Raw genomic sequence first — 19,750 nt, forward strand, 5'->3', positions numbered from 1 at the left:
TCTTTACCTGGGGAACAGACTCCAGCAACCTCTGTGCCAGGGAGGTGGTCCAGAAATTGTGTATTAAACATGGGACAGAGGCTGAGGTGGGAGTGGGGTGGGGGGGAATGGAATCGGAATGCACATGCTTGTTCCAACCTCTTGCAATAGAATATGCCCGAGAGTTTGCAGATGTCTGTGCCACACCTTCTGCCTATTGAATCAGAATCTCTGAGAGTATGGCCTGGAGAGGGCCATCTAAACAAGACCCCCCAGAAGACCCTGGCCTCGGGTTTGTCTGTAGGTGCATATTCCCCAACTACCAGGCCATCCCCTCAGAGGCTGGAAGAGGGGAGGAAGTACAAGGTGGGAAACAGACACCAGCCCCCAAGCTGGTGTGACAGGGATGTGCTGCAGACCCAGGGCTAGGTGTTCCCCTCACAGGGGACAGGCTGGATGAGGGTTGAATGGGCATCTCCTCTCTCCCACAGCTTCCTTTGTCAGTTTCCACATGCACAACATACACATCACCCAAGCCTAGTCCCTCCCCTCAGAATGCACGGTGCCTCCATCCACAGCCACCTCCCACCACGGTGTTCCCTCTCCCAACAGAAACCCCACCTGCCTCATTACTTAAATAATCTTTATTTCTCATGCACTAGGAAAGATGAGTCGTATGAAACACTGCAGTTCACAGCAAAGGCCTCAGTCCAGAACACAACACAGGGGCCAGCTGGGATCACGATCTGGTCAAAGCTCTGGGAGCCACACTGGGAACACCACTCCCGGGGTTGAGTGGCAGATCCAGGACCTTGCAGCAACCATGGCCCCAGATATAACACAAGGCAGCTGCCCTCTCCCACAGAGGCACAGGAAGCTGACACCCAAGGAGCACATGGGCTGGGGACAGGACGGAGAAGGCTGCTGGGCAGTGACTTGGCGGAGATGTGGTCCAGCACCTCTGCCGCCTGCGTCTACCCACTCAGGCCAGGAAGCCCAGGGCTGTGACTGAGCTCTTGGCCCAGCTCTACCCAGTGTGGAGCTGCTGGAGTTCCACAGACCCTCAGCAGCCCCGTGCCCACAGCAGAGGTGTACAGGTCCCCCACCTGCCCCTCGGCTACATGAACAAGACAGGGGCCTAAACTTCGGCCCTGGCCAAGGCTCAGATTTGCCCAGGAAGGACCTGAAAGGCTAGAGGGGCCAGCCCCCAACAACCATCCCAAGCCCCTGTGGACACTGGAGAAGCCCATAGGACAGTCAGGCTTCTGAGGATCCCAGGACAGGGCCACCAGCAGGGGAGGCCCTCAATACCTGGGCCGTCAGGCTCAATACCTGAGCCCAAACAACAGTGAGCAGATTCCCAGGCTTTGCTTTCACTGGGTGGCCCAGGGACAGTGACATGGTCGGAGACATGCAAGACAGAGACACAGAAGAATGGAGACATGCAGAGACCACACAGCATGGGAGGGGTCTGAGGACAAAACGTGGTAAAAGTGCTGCGATGTGGTGGGCACTTCATGGACCAGGCTCACTGAGGCCCTGGGCTCATGGCGATACCCGCCTCCTCTGGAATGGTCTCCAGCATCTCACTCTGGACTGCCTGCGTGATAAGCGCCAGCTCCTGGCACAGGGTCTCGTAGCGGTAGCCCACGCGGATGTCTGGCACGTTGGTCCGGCGGATGTCATTCCCCTCAGGGCCTTCCTTAGTATAGTTGGGTCCCAGCCAGTGGCTCTTTACCTGCAAGGAGCAGGGGTAATGGGCAGGGCTGCAGCCAGTGCTGAGGGGTCATGCCCCACCCCAAGCCATCCCAGGGACAGGTCAGGACCCCAAATGCAGAGGAGAGGAGTGATGCCATGCCAAGGTCCAGGCAGGCGCTGTAGTACCTTGTGCGAGAAGCCGCTCATGAGCACGCTGTTGCGGGCCAGCTCACACATATCGCAGGAGCTGAGCTTCCACACCTGGGTGGCGATGCTGTACTCCTCCATCAGCGGCTCCTGCACGGGCCAGGTTCCCTCAGACGAGTGCGTCCCGGCCAGCTGCCCCTGCCTCCCTTCCCCAGCCTCCCCACTCGCTCTCCCCACCCCCGCCCCCCCATCCCCCCAACCCCCCAACCCCCCAACCCCCCAACCCCCCAACCCCTCAACTCCGTAAGACTTGCCAATTGGCCTGCTATGCTCTACCAGCAGAGGGCAGCACCAACCCGAGAGACCCCCCCCTCCCCCCAACACCGAACCCGAGAGACCCCAGCGTCCTGCGACGCCCGCCCGCCTGGCTGCCTGCTGGGCTCTGACCTTGGTGAAGTGGAACTGCAAGGGATCATCAGTGGACAGGGAGACCATGAGGCCGCGGGACAGGTACTCCGGTAGCGGATTCCGGTGATAGCTGAGGAAGAGGCTGTTGTTGCTGAGCGGGGACATGGCGATGCCGATCTGGGCCAGGTAGTACAGGTACTGCAGGACGGGGGCCTGGGCAGGCAACAGGGAGGGAGGGCCTGTCAGGTGGCCTCGAGGCTGGGCAGGGCACAGTGGTTCTGGGGGTCCAGGCCACAGCAGAGGGCAGGGGGAGGGGAATCCAGGCTTGGCCTGATGTGCAAAGGGTGAATTAGTCAAAATCCAAGTTGGGGCCCCAGGCTGAAGGCTGGGGTGGGGAAGGGTAGTTACATTGGGAAGGCAGAATCCAATATGAGGGCTGGGTGGGAGGAGGATCGGTTGCTGAAGGGGCCCGAATGGTTCAGAGGAAGGTGAACAATTGGGAGGGAAGGCTAGGGGTGCAGATCCTGACCTTGCGCAGAAGGAGCCCGTGGGAAATGTTCTCAGCCAGCATGAAGGCTGACACCAGGTGGTGGATGGGCCCAGCCTCCCCACAGTGTGGCCTCAGCACAAACGTGTGGAAGCCCCTCTGCCTGGGGGACATGAAGACGGTGTCAGCTTCTGAGCCTGGGATCACCTGGGCTCACCGGAGCCCCTGACCCCCCACCCAACACGCATATGTCCTCCAGCCAATAACTATGCAGGCCCGGGATAAGGGGGACGGGGTAGGTTACTGGCTGTGAGGGTTGACAGATGTAGCTCCAAGGGCAGAGAAAGAACCCATCTAGTCCAGGCAACAGGTGGGTCAGAGGTCTAGTGGCCCTGGCCCAAGGTGCCAAGAGTAAGATTTGTTGGGCGAGAGACGGCATAGCAAGCAGACACAGGGTGGTGCAGGCACCTGCGCAGGTGGTTCAACATGGCCATGTTGGCAAAGGTGTAGTACAGGTAGTAGGCATAGGGTGGGTTGTCCTCCTCCACCCACGCCTCAGGCAGGGGGCTCTCCAGGTTGAAGACATGGTTCTCAGGCTTGGACTCGTCATCCACGCTGTCAAAACCATCCACCTAATACAGAACCCTGGGGTCAGAACCAGAGCTGCAGCTGGACGTGAAGCCGGCTGCCCTCCCCATACCCAGCTCTGTGCTGCTTGCTCACGTGCTCTAAGAAGAGATGCAGTTCCGGGTGGCTGGCAGGGTGCACGGTGGCCTCAAACAGTGGCAGGAAGATGTTCTCCAGCATCTCCTGGAAGTTGGCCAGCTGGCCCTTGGTACGGTACACATCACTGCAGGTGAGACATAACATGCAGGTATGTGCAAGTCAGGGCCAGTGGGAGGAAACCCAGCAGGCCAGTAAGGGTCAGAGCTTGGCCCAAGAGCACAGGGGCGCATCTGAACCATACTGGGAAAGCAAGGATACCCAGATGGGCCAGGCTGGACAGACCATGGATGGGACCAGGAAGCCCTTCCTTGCACTCAGAGGGGTTGGCAGGGACAAGAGAGGCTCAGGCAACCTAGGAGAGCAGGAGGCAGGCCCTGACCCCTTGAATATGAGCCCACAGGTTCCCCTCCCACTCCAAGGGACACTCACAAGAGGCGGGGAACCTGCACCAGCCAGCGCACGTTGGGGGAGTGCACGCGGTGCATGACGGCCCAGCGCGCCAGCTTGTCCCACTCATCCCTCGAGCGCCCGTAAATGGAGAGCCGCAGCTCTGCATTCTGGTATTTGCTCTCCTCCAGGTCTGACATCACCTCCTAGACATGAGGTGAGCTGAGTCAGATATGAGGTGAGCTAAGTCAGAGCTCTTCAGGGGGTCATCTGCCCACCCTCCTTGAGTCTCACCCCCTAAAAGCCCCCAGATCCTCAGGCTCGAGGCTTGGCAGGGAAGGCTGCCTCCTTACCTTGATGATGTGAGCAAAGTACTTCCCAGATACCCTGTTGTCCGTCTTGATGAAGATCTCTCGGAGGACGGACTCCCCAATAGGGTTGTATTTGGCATTAAACTTGTCAAAGCGATGGAAAGTGTTCCTGTCCTGGGGGACATGGGAAGGCTCAGGTCACCCCTGACTCCTGGTCCCCTGACTGACTCAGTCTCACAGCCCACGCCACTGGCACAGACCGCATGCACATCCAGCGTGTCCACACTCAGGTCGTAGGCCGTGAGATTCATGCTCTCAAAGACCTCCCGCAGCGTCTGTTCACGGCCCTGCTCCACGTGCACAATCTCCTCCAGGTGCCGCTTCATCGCCCGCTTGATGAAGCGCAGCAGATGCTTCTGGTTCATGCAGGACGAGGCATGGATGTGGGTGTCCACCTGGAGAGGAAGAGGGCACTGCTGATCCACCAGAGGCCAGGAAGGTCTGGGGCCCGGGGCAGTGCAATGGGAAAGGACCCTCTGTACTGGATGCTGTGTGGGGGGCCTGGCCCTTGAAGGGGAGGCTGGGCAGAGGTGTGGGATGAGGACATGGAGACGGCCACAGGGTGAGGGCCCACCTTGCGGATGTTGTAGAAATCTCGATGTGGCACTTTCTTCTGGGCGGCCAGCTCCTTCATCTCATTGAGTAGCACGTGCATCTGGAACTTGGAGCTCAGGTACTGCAGCCGGCGGTAGCAGAATGACTTTCTGGGCACGAGGAGAACAAGGCAGGGACTTAGGCCCTGAAGGGAGGCACCTGGGGAGGGCTTGGGTAGTAGATCAGAGGGAGCAGGTGGGAGGGTAAGGATGGAGGCTGCCAAGAGGGCAGCAGACTGCGGGGAAGTCGAGGGCTCAGCAACTAGGAAGGGCAAGACACCAGGTGATGGGAGTCTGGGGCAGAACTGAGGCTGGAGAATCTGGGCTGGGAGGTGAGCTAAGTGTCTGGGATGGCAGGGGACTCACATGGGGCCATTGATAATCAGGGCCATCAGCACATTGACGTCAGCCACAAATTCCTGCAGGTCAGGGTATGGCAGCTCCACCTCTGAGCAACTGGCATGGAGGGGAGCTTGGGTGAGGAGAGCAAGCCGAGCCCTGTGGCCTCTTCCAAGCCAATGCAACCTCCCACGCTGCATCCCCCCAACACACACCACACCCCTCTTACTGCTCGTCGGGTTCCCTGCGGGTGTAGACGTGCACCACACCCCGCACCATGCGCAGACCCAAGCCCAGGTCCCCAGGCATGGTGCTTGGCTCACAGTGCTCATACGGGTGCTGCTCCAGCGCAGGGGGGTGCACCGGGGCATCTGCAGGGGTGAGGAGGGTAAAGTCAGAGCAGGGCTCTTACAAGCCACCCACTGCCCAACCCAAAGGCCCCACAGAGGGCAAGAGATGTTGAAGACCCAGTAGGTCAGACAGCTCCTGCCCAACCTCCACCCCTGTACACCAAGAGGTTGGAATGATCCTGGGTGTAGGGATAGGCAGGCAGGGCAGAGGTGCCCAGGCACCAGGCTGAGAAGCCCAGGAGGCTAGGGCACATGGCATGGGGCAGAGATGGGGGGTCCCACCAGCAGACACAGGGGTGTCGGGGCCCTGTTCATAGGTCCGGGTCTCCAGAGGCTTTTCAGCCAGCTGCTGCAGGTAGCGGCGGGTGGTGGGGCAGAAGCTCTGCAGGGACAGGGCCATGTACTTCTCCCGGATGAAGAGTGCCCGCACCACACTCTTGGCTGCATCCAGCAGGTCTGTGAACGGCACCTGGAGATGAGGACATGCGATCACTCTCCTCAGTCTTGGACTCAGAGGCCTCCTCCCTGAGGCATTATCTTAGAACCCAAACTATCCCCACCTCCCACAGGCCCTGACCCCCAGGAACACTCAGATCACCCTGGTCCAGCACATCAAGTGGCTCCCAGCCAGCCCCTCTGCCCCTCCAGCTGCTGGAAAGAGAAACGCCCTCTCCAGCCCCCACCCCCAGCTCTCCAGGCTGGGGGAACCCACTAAGACATAGGTGATGGCGACTCACCCCACATACACCCCATGCTTACCCCACACTTCTCCTCCCCAGAGATGGTGACCCGCTGAAACTCCCGTTCCAGCACATCACGCTCCCGCAGGCTCCGGTCACCCTGCCCCTCACCCTGTTCCTTGTAGAGCCTGCAGGGGGTGCATTCAAGGGAGGGGTTTAGAGCCGGCAGAAGGGCAGGCTCCAGCTCCGCATCCCCTGTGCCCCTCTGCCCTCCTCACTGTAGGTCCGAGTCACTGTCCGTCTTCAGGAAATCTTGCTTGGCCCGAAGCAGGATGTCTGGCTCCAGCCTAGAGGCAAGAGGGATGAGAAGTCAGGCAGATCCCAAGGGACGGCCCTTGCTCCCAGGTCCCAGCACCCCACTAGGTGCTGTGCACATGTTGTCACATGTGATCCTCAAAGGCAGAGCTGCAGAACCCTGTGCTGTTCTCACCCACTTTAGAGATGAGAAAGCAGACCCATAAGTTAAGCAACATGACCCAGCCACACCGGTGGCTAGAAGACAGAACAGAACCCAGCAGCCGGACTCCAAAGCCCACTCTATGCTCCCTGTGCAGACCCCCAAGGCAGGGTGCGAGGGAAAGAGGCAGAAAAGGGGCTCTGAAAGGGTCTGGAAGGGTATGGAGGGAGACTAAGCAGCTGCCTGCCGGGCTCACTTGACATCCTGGCTGATCTGCCGCTCCAGCCGCTGCCTCCGCTCCTCCAGCTGTTCAATGGGGCTCTCCTCGGGGAACTCATACGGGGCACTACGGAGCTCGCTCTCAGCCAGTGAGCGGGTGAACAGCTCCTGGGGGGAGGGAAGGAAGGTCAGCATGGCTGGCCCTCCGCCCTTGGGCACTCTCCTACAGAGTCTGGGGATGGGGTGAGGGCAGCAGGACCAGGGGTACCTGGGAGAGGCTGAGGATCAGGAGACAGCCAAGCGTGAGGTGAGGGGACAGCTGAGGTGAGGGGTGTGGGGAGCAGAGGCAGGGCATGGAGACACGGGGTGAGGGTGCGGGTGGTGCCAGGTGATACCTCGGCGATCTCCTTGCATTTGCCATCCATGGACGTGCGCAGGTCGAGCGGGAAGTGCTTGAGGCAGGGGGCGGGGCCCGGCAGGGATCGGGCAGACTGCAGCGGAGGGGCCCCCAGACCACCCCGAGCCTCTGCAGAGACAGTGATGCCAGGGTCAAAGGGTGGAGGGGCAGCCCCTGAAAGCCCTGGGCCCCTGCCCTGCCTAGGCCAGCTCCCAAGAGAGCCCAGGGTCGGGAAAGAGGGCAGTCCCTCCTCGGTAGCTGAAGAGTAGGCCTGTGTATGTGGCTCCGAAAGGGCTCACCCTCACCTCTAATGCAGGGACCCCTCACCCATTCCAGGCTCGGGGTGGGGATTCTGAGTCTGCCCCTAGAACGAGTAGATTCATTACCTCCACAAATGAGACTAGAGCCTGATCCCTCAGGCCATGAGAATCTCCACGTGACTACCTCCCAGAGGCAGGTGCACGTGTGTACATGTGCACACACATGCACATACGCACACAGACACCCTCAGAGACACACACCAGGTGCTTGGTAAGGACCAGGCGGCCACACCAGGGACCCCCAGCCTGCAGCTCCCAGGGCAGGCAACCCAGGATCAGACCCGCCCCTGGACTAGCAGATTCTCCACTCAAAGGGGCAGGGCCCTGTGCCTGACATCCTAGACCTGTGTAGCGCAAGAGAAGCCTCAGCTGCCGCTCAACTCTGACCTAGGGACCAGCCCTCAAGGGAAGAGGAGAGGAAGTGGAGGGCCTGGTTGGCAAGGGAACCCTACCTCCTCCCTGGAGGCCTGCCCTGTCCCCCAGGGCCCCAGGGCTGCCAAAATGTGGGCTGGCCTTAGCCTGCCCCTCCAAAAGGAACTGCCATAAACAGTCTATGCCACTCAGGCCCCAGGATCTGGACTGGGGGCACCACAGTGGGCCGTGGGGAAGGGAGTGTCAGAAGCCAGGGGTCTTTCTCCATCAAGACTAGACTTTCCATCTGTACCACCAGGAGGCTGGCACCAGAGGGCCGTGAAGCTGCTGGTCTATGGGGGCTGCCAAGGCTTCCAGCCTACCCCGAAGGACCCTCCCTGGGCTCAGCAGCCCCAGCTCCTCAGTGGGAAGCTTTCCACACCCAAACTGTCTCTCTCAGCCAGCTGTAAGGAGTGCTCCCCTCCAGCACCCTCCACCCTGGCTTAGGGAAGGATTACAGGATCTGCCTAGGTAGCCGGCCTTAAAGTCTCTGCGCCCATTTCCCAATATTCCAGGACTGGTCCCAAAGCTGGACAAAGGGAAGAGGGAGGGGCCTGCCCCAGATCCAGGACCCCGTCCCCTGCGCACCCTGGGCCCTGCCGAACCCTACCTGCAGAGTGCAGGCAGCTCCAGCCAGCAGCCCTGTGCCCCTTGCCCGCCTGTTTGCCAGTGAAGCTGCAGCCAGTCCCTCAGGGGCTGGCACAGGCTGTACCAAGTGCAGCTGCAAGCAGGGGAGACCCTGAGATGGCCATAAGCACGGAGCTAGGGGAGTTCAAGGGAGCCCAGAAACCAAGGGAAGGAGCATCAGAGTTGGGAGATAAGACGAACTCCAGAACCGAAGAGGGCCTCCACCTCTACAGTGCCAGGGAAGACCCAGCCAGATGTGAGGCTCCTAAGTGGAAGTAGCAGGGTAGGCTGACTTGGGCAAGGCAGGCCGACAGGGAGGAGCCAACCTCCTTAAAATCCACTGCCCTAGGGGACAGTGAGTGGGCAGGGCCTGGCTGGCCAAAGAGTAAGAGGGGAGAAAAAGGAGGGGAACAGCCCTCTTCATCACACCCACAGCCCCAGGTTGGCCTTTCCTGGCAGTGGCCTTGTTGCTCACCACTGTCCTCTGGGCCCTGACTATGGCATCCCTCAGGAGAGACAGGGCCTTTGCTGGAGAAGGAGCTGGCTGGCAGCTGGGGAAATGGCCCAGTCTAGGTAGGGGCCAGTCACTGAGGCTTCCCCGCTGCCCAGCTGCTCAGGGGGCTGGTTTGCAGGCCCCTAGACCTGCAACCCCTGATCCAAGCCTATCATCGGGGACAGGACAAACTGTCCAGAATAAGTTTGGGAGAAAGGGGGCTAGAATTTGGAGGACATGGGTCTGATTCTGTTCCTGCTTCTGGGCATGTCTCTACCTACCTCTGGGAGGCTTTGGGTCCTCATCTACAAGTGGGGCGATAAGTGGTCCATTCTCTGCCTAGCCACAACTGCCATAAGGCTCACAGAGATAATGGCTCTGCAAGTGTTCTGCAAAACACCAGGCTCTGTGTTGAGGCAAGGCCTGCAATTATGAACTCCTGGGACCCTCAAAATACATCCTACTTGTAGCCCCGCCCATTGAGGACAGTGGGAGGTTCCCTGGGCCCAGTGCAGGGCAAAGGCAATAGGCCAGTAAAGGGCAGTGAAGTGAACTTGGCAGGAGTGGAGATGGGGTGACTCTATCTCTTACTTGGAAAAGGACAAAGTAGGAAGAGGAAGAAAAGAGGGGAACCTGCCTCACCCCCAGAGGGTAAGATCTTTTCTTGCCCGAGAACCCTGATTTTACACACCTCCTCCCTACATATGGCCCCAGACCACTTCTAACTCCATCTAGGGGAGGCCGACCACAGACCTCCATGGCTGGTTCATATTGAGTCAGCAGGAGTTGAGTCAAAGGCTCAAATCTCAACTCCCTCTCCTAGCAGGGGGGTCTCGGGCTCCACAGCAATCCTGGAGTGAGCAGGACAGATTCCAACAGCCAGCGCCATCCCCCCAGCCTGCCAGGCCACTCTCCAGGACTGCCGCAGGCTCACTGAAGGTGACACACAGGCAGTAACCTCTACGTTCTCAGAGGCCAGGCCTAGAAGACTCAGCTGCCTACTGGTCCTTTCTCTAGGGGCCAGCACCACACACGTACACCCACACTTACGGAGAAGTCAAGCAAAAGCCAGACTGGGCTGCTCCAGAGCCACTCCCACCAACTCTGAGATTCTGAGCACCCCATCTCCCCTCTCGACCAGGAGCCCCTCACACACTGCCAGGACTGCCTCAGTAGGCACAGGGGTGTTCACAGCTTTGACCCCACAAGTATCAGATGCTTTTACCATCTGACCACCGAAGGGTCTCCAGCTCTGGGCTAGATCCATATCAGTTGCCCTATTGCTGAACCAAACAGGGCCAGGAAGGGCCCCACCCAGGGGATACCCTTTCTGGATGGCACAGACCTGGGCACAAAGAACACCCTGAGGACAGTAGAGACCTTGCACCAGGCATCTTCAATGAAACAAGAAAATACAGGAGGTTGATAATTGGGCTATAGCTACAGACAGCTGCAAGGGTGGGGGCAGTCGGCATGATCTGGTCATCAAAGTCAGGGTGGGTCTTTCCTTAGCCACAAGGCCTGGGAGCAGACAGCAGGCAGACATCCCTCTGCAAGCACAGAGCCAGGCAGCCAAGCCCTCACTGAGACAGGCACTGCTGCACCTCACCACCTGCTCCAAATGATGCAGAGATGCTTACTAGAGTGAGAGACGAACCAAAGGGTGCAGAAGCACACGCAGTGCGGGCAGCAGCCCCAGCCTGAACCCTGCATGGACCTGACCAAGGGCACCCCATACTCCTAAGGAGGCTCACAATATAGACCAGGAATGAGCAAATAGCAAACGATAGATACAGTCAAGCCCCCAGTTGTGGGATGCCAGCCAGCAATGGTCGTGCCCAGATGTCAGAACCCCAGTGAGGCGGATCTAGATGTGGGGTCCTAAAAAGTGGAACTAGCCACAGAACAGCCTAAGCCTGCCTGGTAAAGGCACAGGCGCCAGTCAGAGTGGCCAGTCCACAAAACAGTCAGTCCCACACACCCCCACTCCATTCACACATGCTTCACACGCAGTCTTAGCACATGCACACGCTGACACATGTGCATACACACCTCTTGCTGCACCCACACCATGCCCACTCCTTGTGACAGAGGACAGCATCCCTGGCACAGATATCTCAGATCCACTCCCCGCCCCCGCCACCCCTCACCCCACCTTCCAAGCCGGCTGTCCCTGGGACTGAGGTTGAGGGGCACCACCACAGAGAGGATGCCGGAGGAGGTGGCCCTGAGGGGACCAGCAGCTTGGGCGAGAGGTGGCAAGACAGAGCCCAGCATCTATCCTGAGGCCAGGAAGCACACACTCACCTGGAGCTGCAGTGGAGGCCTGCAGGCTGGCCCGCTTCTTAAAGGGATATTTGGCCTTGGGCTTGCCAGAGCCAGATGGATAGGATGCCATGGCTGGGACCACGGCGGTGACAGCGGGGGAGTCTGAGCGGCACCGGCTGGGGCCTGGCTCTGCCACATCCAACCCCTTCCTCCGCCCCGCCCCCAGCGGGAGTGACTGATGCAGGAAGCAGCGGCTCCGCAGGCGGAAGAGGCACTGGCCACGATTTCTCATGTTGTCTAGGCAACCTCGGGGAGTGGGGCCTCCATCTCTGCCCCTTATCCCTCCCCTCCCTCCTCAGTCCCAGGAGTGACGTGACTGATGGTGGCTGGGCCTGGCGGGGGGCGGGGAGGGGGTGGGTAGAAAAGAAGATGGGGAAGAGCCAGCCCCCAGCTCTCCACTAACTCACCAAGAGCCCTCACCCCATCATGCCAGGGCTCCCGGGCAAAGAAGCCAAAGTCCAGGCTAGCTGGTCCTTCCAGCTAGCCTGGAAGAAAAAAGAATAACAAACAGGAATTCAGCAGCGAGCGAGTCCAAGCTCAAACACAGTCCTCCCGGGGCAGGGCAGGCATACTCCGTGAAAACCCAGCACCCACTTTCCTTCCACATCTGACCCTCAGCTCCGGGGGGTAGCCCAGCTCTGGGAGGAGGGGGAAGAACCGAGAATCCCAGCCCAGGAGGGAGGGGCCGTCCTGGGAAAATTCCACCGTCGCCAAATAGCTACCTCCCAGGAAGGCAGGAAGGCCAGGAGACCCCCTTGTCTGGGGCTCTGGGACAGAGACCCTAGCCTCTTCGGATTTTTCCTCTGTCTCTGCACACTCTGGCTCTGCTCCCTAGGCCCTCCTGGGAGGAGCTGACCGCCTTCCCTAGGTCCTGCTGCTGTGCTGTGACTCCCACCCTCTTGTCACCCTGGCCACAGCACTTCTCTGTCCCAGAGACCCTCCCTCCAACACACGTACACACACTCACCTGAGGCCATGCTGCCCGAGTTCCGAGGGGAGGCTGCCCACGAGGGTCTGCACAGCAGAAAGCCCGGGTCCTGAGGGACGGCAGGGGGGTCGGGCCACAGACCCCAGCCAAGTCACTCCAAGGGCCCCTGCCCTGGCACTGAGATGGGGAAAGTAAGGCAGTCTTTCAAAATTGCCAGCTGGCCGGAGGTGGACTCCCGCAGACCTCGGCAGCCGGACTGGCCTCAAGGCGACCCCGGTGTCGCGACCACCCAACCCCGCAATCGAGAGGCTGGTAGGCCACGTGCTCCCAAGGGAGCGGGACTCGGAACTCGTCCAGATTTCTCTCAACACTCCCTGGGCATTCAGGGTCGGACTCCCGCGGCCGGACTGTGGGGGAGTCACGCAACAGGTGCGACCCCACCAAAATCTCGCCGGCTCCGCGCCAGGCTCTGCGGCCCTTGGCCCCGCCCCCGCCTGGCCCCGCCTCCGCCTGCCGACCCCGCCTCGCCATTTTTTTCTCTTCCTGGGCGCCACGTGGGCAGCCACCGCACCACGGTAGGGCTGGCCTGAGCCGACCCCAGGTCTTGGGCCAGTTCCGTGCGTCAGCTTCCTCATCAGTAAGATGGGGTAATGACAGTACCTCACTCAAAGGGGTTACTGTGAAGATTAAACGTAAAGTCCCTTTACACAGTGCCTGGCACGAAGTCAGGGCCCAGTGAAAGGTAGCTGTTATTATTGTCCCAGGATTCATTTTAAGCAGAAGTCCTGCCCCTGCAATCTCACTTGGTCGTCTGTTTTCTTCCGGCAGGCGTAGGTAGGAGGCTGTGCCCTGCAATTCTGGCTCCCCTTCCCACATTTCTGTATTTGGTGGTTAAGAGCTTTAACTCTAGCCAGAATGTCTGGGTTCAAATCCAGATTTCACCTACTTCCTGACTGATACTGGACAAGTTACCTAACTTCTCAGTGCTTCTATTTCGTCTGTAAAATGAGTGTAAGAGTACCTGCTTTATATGGTGGCTAAGATAAATGAGTTAATATAAGTTAACTGCTTAGAACTGTGCCTGGCCTGTAGTTAGTACTCAATATTCATGTATTACCATTGCTTTAGCCTTGGCCTTGGTTCTCTATTGACACTCACAGGTTGATTCACTTGCAGCCATTCTGGGGTCTGCAGACATCCTATCCAACAAGCATCCCCACTGCCAAGGGGTAGATAATCCGACCTAAAGGATTGTCTACCTTTGTGGATTGTGGAGGGAAGTCCCTAAGACTTCACTGAATATAATTAAATGCATTAGCAGGAATTAATCTCTTCCCTATTTTCCCTCTTGTGGGAGGCCTTTGCCCGCCTCACCCAGTTGTTCTAATGCTGTTTGTCTGGCTCCTCCCAGTTCTTACCACTCCCACAGCAGAGTTCCTTCCCAAACTCTGCCGCCCTCTTGTCTCCCCATGCTGGATTCTGGACCCTGAACCCTTTTCTCCACCTGCATCTGGTGCCACTTCCATTGATCCCTGGCTACTGTTCGCTGAACAAACTTAAAATAACTTGGCCTCTTCACCTCACACAGAATCCATAAAACTAAAAAGAGAACAGAGATAACCAGGTTTACCTAATCAAAATAGCAAAGACTAAAAAACAAAAAACCAAAAAACAAACGCTAATGCAGGTTGGCAAGGGTATAGTTAGTGAGATGGGAGACACACACACACGTACATGTGCACAAACACATTACTGGTGGCCTTGAACACTGATATAATCTTTCTGAAAGCCATCTGGTAATGTAGAATCAAACTTTTCAAAAAGGTTCTTATTATTTGACCGAGTAATCAACTTTCTGGAAGTTGTTTTTCTAAAAAGAGCTGCCAGAAAAATATGTATGCAAAAAGTTGTTCAGCACCACAATGTGTATTGCATAGAAAAGTTAGATACTTTAAAGGTTGAACAATAGGGGAATGTTTATGTAATATTCATACCATGAAATACAGCCATTAAAAATTGTTCTTGGAGAAATGTTTAATGATGTGGAAATGTTTACAATATAAAGTTAGGTAAAAGAATGGATGCAAAACACTATACACAGTATGGTCCTACTTATGTGATATACATGGGTAGAAAAGAAACACACCAACAAGTTTACCAATGATTATCTGTAGTGATGGAATTATGGGTTATATTTATTTTCTTTATATTTATTTGCATTTTAAAAATTGTAATACATACCCATAACTTTTATAATCAAGGGGATAGAAATCAACAAAAATCTGTAAAAATCTGTAATTGCCTCCACAGTCCCCCCAACCCAGCCTTCCCTGGGTCTTAACCCCAGACTTAAACTATTCTGTTTACATTCATGGCCCACTGAATTGGTCTTGGGGCGCTTAGGGATTTTGAGGCTGATGGACTCTCAAGAATGAACAAAATGAATCTCAAAAATTAAGCACCATGTAACTACATAGAATGTCATGTATCTTCTGATAAGATGCAAATGTTGACATAGTTTTAAAGATAGTATCTTGCATTGGGCCAGGTCTCTTGAGCATCCTGCTTAATGCAGACCTACCTACCTCAGCAGCCAATAGGTGGCAATCCTTGCCCTCCACCCAGCCCAGGCAAACCAGTTCATTAGTCCCTTTATGCTAGTCCCCTAGTCCCATCTGCAACACACCCTTCACTCTACAACCTTCCCCTATTTCCAGGTCATCTGGTGTATTGTTGCTGCTAGGAAGTCGGCCCTGATTATGGTTAAGCATCAATCCCTCCACCCACTCCATACCAGCAAGAATCTCCGTGAGGTTTCATTGTCTACGCAGAACAGAGCTTGGGAAATAAAGGAGTGAGTCATCCTATGGCCTGGGCTTTTTTCACACTGAGGCCTTAACATTCATCGCCTTTGAGCCTCTGGGATCTTCCCTAGCTCCAAACACAGCTTCCTCCCCTCCTAGCCTGTTCCCCACATGGCTCCTTAACTGGCCCTCCCAGAATCTCAGCTCCCTAAAGATGGTGCACTCCTGTTTCTCTGAAGAACTGCTTTTCTTTGCTTCTGGACTTCAGCTCACTTGTGATGTCTGCCTCCCTAGCTAGGCCAGAACAATCTTCACAGATACTAAACTTGGGAGAGAATATCTGCAGCTCTAAAAAGGTCCTTGGCCAAGGCAATTTCCCAAACCATACCTTATGCCTAGGCCCTTCTAGAAACAAGCTGTTCAGCTCTGGTTTCTCAGCTTCTCCCAGCAGCCAGCTCCCTCTCCCTCTCACCTCAGTCACCCAGCATTGTGTTTATAGCACCATACAGCTGTTTCCATCTATACTTGTTTATAAGACACCGGTGGATTTTAGTCAAACCCCTTGCCATTGAAGGCGCTTCACTGGCTGGCTCCAATTTCCCTTTCTTGTCTTCATCTTCACCTCCCAACCCTCCATCCATGCACCTTTCACTCCAGTCCAGTAACATCAAAGTCCCAGTCTTCTCTGAGCACACCTTGTACCTTGTGCCTCTACCTCTTTTTTTCATGCTCTTTTCTTTCCCCAAAACGCTTATCTCCCACTTCCACTGTTATTCTGCTTCTCTGTGGAAAGTCTATTCATTTCACAATCACCCTTTTCTTTCTTCTGCCATAGAACTTTGTCAGTCTGAAAGTCAGATGTGTGTTTGATTGCCTTTCCTACCAGGGGTGAATGCTAGGTCTTAAACAGCTCTGAATTTCCCAGCACTACTGCAGTATCCCTTTAACTAATTTGTTTTTCTGTGAATTTCCCCCACCTCTGCCTACAGACTGGAAGGTCCTGAAGGTAGTTCCTCATCCTTCATGTCCTCCCACTCCATCTGGGACAAGTCTTTACCCACAATTCACTTAAGACAAGGCTTACCATGGATGTCAGACAGATCCCTTAACTCAGGAAACATGCCCAAATCACAAAGAAACAGTGATTTACTTTTCATTCAAAATGATATGGTTATAAAGGGCTGTGAATCAAAACACTTGAGCTCTGGCTTGGCTTCTGATACCAACTTGCTTATTAATGTGAGGATCACTTTTCTGTACTTCAGTTCACTCACCTCCAAAATGGAACTAGCACTACATACCTTATTTACTTCATCAGGAAACTGTCCGTAAATGTGATCATAAAGTGGGACAGCCACAGGAAAGGCACAGGAACTGACGACAGAGGCAGAGGCAGGAGGTCACAGACATCAGGATGATGTATGCACAGTAATGGATCTGTACTCTCAGGCCAGGCGAGGGCTAGCAGTTCCCTCTCAGCTTAGCAGTGAGAATGGGGAACTTCCATCCAGTAAGTTAGGGAACAAAGCAGAAGCAGCACAGAAGTTTGCAGAGGTAGTAGCAGAAAAAGGAACAAGCCCACTTTCCCTGTGTGTGAAACAACTTAGTGGTTCCTTTAACAAGGGCTGCTGTTATCGAGTTCATGCATTTGTTCATGCTTTCTCTCTCTGGCTACTTATGTGGAAGTAATAGAAAGAAGGATCACTGGTTTGTCTGTTTACTAGGCCATATAACTTTGTTTTTTTGTTTTTGAAACAGAGTCTCACTCTGTCACCCATGTTGGAGTGCAGTGGCGCAATCTTGGCTCACTGCAACCTCCACCTCCCGGGTTCAAGCGATTCTCGTGCCTCTATCTCTCAAGTAGCTGGGTGCATGCCACCATGCTGGGCTTTTTCTTTTCTTTTTTTTTTTTTTTGAGACAGAATCTTGCTCTGTTGCCCAGGCTGAAGTGCAGCGCCTCCCAGGTTCAAGTGATTCTCCTGCCTCAGCCTCCCAAGTAGCTGGGATTACAGGTGCGTGCCACCATGCCTGGCTAATTTTTGTATTGTTTTTTAAGTAGAGACAGGGTTTCACCATGTTGACCAGGCTGTCTTGAACTCGTGTCCTCAGATGATCTGCCCATTTTGGCCTCCCAAAGTGTTGGGATTACAGGCGTGAGCCACCACGCCCGGCCTAATTTTTGTATTTTTAGTAGATAACGGGATTTCACCATGTTGGCCAGGAACTCCTGACCTCAGGTGATCCACCCACCTCAGCCTCCCAAAGTGCTGGGATTACAGGCGTGCGCCACTGTGCCCAGCTGACTTTAGTTACTTAACTCTCAAGTGTCAGTTAATCTAGTCTGTAAATTGGGGACAATAGCAGTTTTTGTGATAATTAACTGGTATGAGCCACTTACATTGTTCAGCAGTTATTAATTATAATAACTATAACATAATAATTATTAATAGTTCCGGGCAGCCCCTTGAACAGTGTAGCCTTCAGCATAGCTCTGGCCTCAGTGTGAGTTACCAGTATTGTGAGTAGGCTAGAGCAGGGCTAGCAGTGGGGTATAATTACTGAAACCTTATAACCAAGATTCCAAGATAGTCACAATTTCAAAGAGACTCTCCTGTTTTCCCTTAAGTCAATAAGGACTTGCCAATTTGATTGGGAAAACATGGCTACCATGGAAAGCACCTCAGCAGCTGCCTATTTCTCCATCAGCCCCTACAGTCACTGAAAGGTGGTGCGAAGGAGGAAGATAATTAGCTATGGCTCAGGGTACCTGATAGGCGGGGAGACCTAGATTCTACTCCTGACCTTCCCAGTCCCAACTGGCCACTGCTGCACAAGTCCAGCTCTAAAATGAAAGAGCAAATTACATCCTTCGACCTCAGTAGTTCTCCACCTTGGCTGTACACTAGAATCAGCTGGGGACGTTTTTAAATCTTTGTGCCTGGACTGCACTCCAGACCAATTAAATCAGTATTTTTAAAAAAGCTCTCCAGGTAAATGCCACTGTACACTAAAAGTTGAGAACTGTTTCAGGCCAGGGTTTTTCAAACTTCACAGACGTAATAACTACCTGTATTAGCTTAAAATATTTTCTCTGGCTCTGGAGTTTGATTCTAACATACCATTTAAAAACATACGCTATTTTAACATCTCGGAAAGCAGGGTGATCTTCTAGTCAGTGGCACCTAAGACTTGAGGAAACACAGAAACCAGCAACCCAGGTGATTCTTAGGATTAGGTGAGTTTAGCGGAAAACAGGTCCCTAGGGCAGTGCTTCCCACTCTTTAATGTCTTTAGAATCACCTGAGATCTTGTTAAACTGCGGATTCTGAATCAGAAGTTCTGGGTTAAAGCCTGAGATTCTGCATGTCTAATGAGCTTCCGGGTGATCTGATGTTGCTGGCTCTTGATCCACATTTTGGGCAACAAAATTCTAAAACATCTCCACCTGAGGAGGCTCCACCAGCAACACTCATTTAAGTAAACTGAAATAATTGGCATAGAGGAGTATAACCTGTGGAGTCCTAAATGTCTGTAAGGCAGTTGCTAGACTGCACCCTCATTTTTTCCCCAGGAAAGGGCAGCTGGGATGAGAGCCAGAAGGAGAGAGAGCTGCCCCAACCTTTGAGAAGCCAGAGTCTGGAGTCCAATTTCCCAAAGAAGCAGAGTTTGTTGTGTGAGGCAGCACAAACCCCACACTGAATACCAGCAAAGTTCATTTATGAAGTGAAGTTGGGAGTCAGCTGGCTTTAGTTGCTTTAGTGGGAAGCAACCCCATTCTCTTCACCATACACCCTTTTCCTACATTTATTCATTCACCAAACCTTTTGATCCACGAATAAACTACAAGTTCTGAGAGGTTCAAAGATGAGTCAGATTTGGTCCATTGAGCTCCAGGGGGAGAAATGCAGTGAGGGAAAAGATTTGTAAAACGACGTACAATATGAAGTGATAAGTGCTAATAACAGAAGTACAAAGAGAGGGGCCAATGCAAAGGAACAATGCTAGTAGCTTCCTGGAGCAGCAGCCACTGCGGGAGCTGAAACATTCCTAATCTTCCCAAGGAAGGGCACCACCCAAAACAAATTTCCTGGCCAGGACCAGCCTATGGTAAATGAGTATGCTTTGATACCCTGAAGCCCTTGAAACCAAGACCTTATAATCTGGAGGCTCAACATAAGGAATGCTTTCTACATATGTGCCCATAATCTGTAGCTCTATGATGCAAATAAATCCAAGGAAGCAAAAGACTTTCAGGGGATGAGCCCCTTAAAGGATGGAAGTGGTTGTGCATCCTATCCTTCCGTCAGAACCCAGCAGATCATTTCCCTAGTTACAGAAACACTTGAGTCTTTACCCCTTGCCATATTGACAAAGCTCTTAATTGGCTTGACCTATCACATTGCTAGATATAAAGGCTACAATCCCTAGACTAAGAAGTAGGTCTCCAGTTGGAGTAGGGAGTCTCAGTCAATGTAGGCAGAGTACAAGACCCTACAGCCTGCTCTCTCACCTGGCATCGTACAGACCTGCTTTTAGGGGAGCCAAGTTGGGATACTCAATCCCAACTTTTTTCCTTCTCTTCCATCTCACATACAGGAAAC

General features: G+C 54.6%; 1 protein-coding gene across 5 annotated transcripts; it reads right to left on the minus strand.

Moving 5' to 3' along the window:
* Positions 1 to 608: 608 nt before the first annotated feature.
* On the minus strand, positions 609 to 12,847 carry AMPD2 (adenosine monophosphate deaminase 2). Of its 5 annotated transcripts, none has more exons than XM_009246665.4 (18): positions 12,385 to 12,847; positions 7,237 to 7,367; positions 6,879 to 7,009; positions 6,444 to 6,512; positions 6,245 to 6,353; positions 5,768 to 5,954; positions 5,365 to 5,506; positions 5,163 to 5,252; positions 4,778 to 4,907; positions 4,404 to 4,598; positions 4,186 to 4,317; positions 3,875 to 4,038; positions 3,443 to 3,569; positions 3,188 to 3,351; positions 2,762 to 2,882; positions 2,272 to 2,445; positions 1,864 to 1,974; positions 609 to 1,717 (listed from the first exon to the last, which is right to left on the minus strand). In XM_009246665.4, the coding sequence occupies exons 1-18, from the start codon at positions 12,392 to 12,394 to the stop codon at positions 1,508 to 1,510; spliced, it is 2,397 nt and encodes a 798-aa protein (XP_009244940.1). In that variant the 5' UTR covers positions 12,395 to 12,847; the 3' UTR covers positions 609 to 1,507.
* Positions 12,848 to 19,750: the final 6,903 nt, after the last annotated feature.

Source organism: Pongo abelii, chromosome 1, assembly GCF_028885655.2.
Source record: "Pongo abelii isolate AG06213 chromosome 1, NHGRI_mPonAbe1-v2.0_pri, whole genome shotgun sequence".
NCBI lineage: Eukaryota > Metazoa > Chordata > Mammalia > Primates > Hominidae > Pongo > Pongo abelii.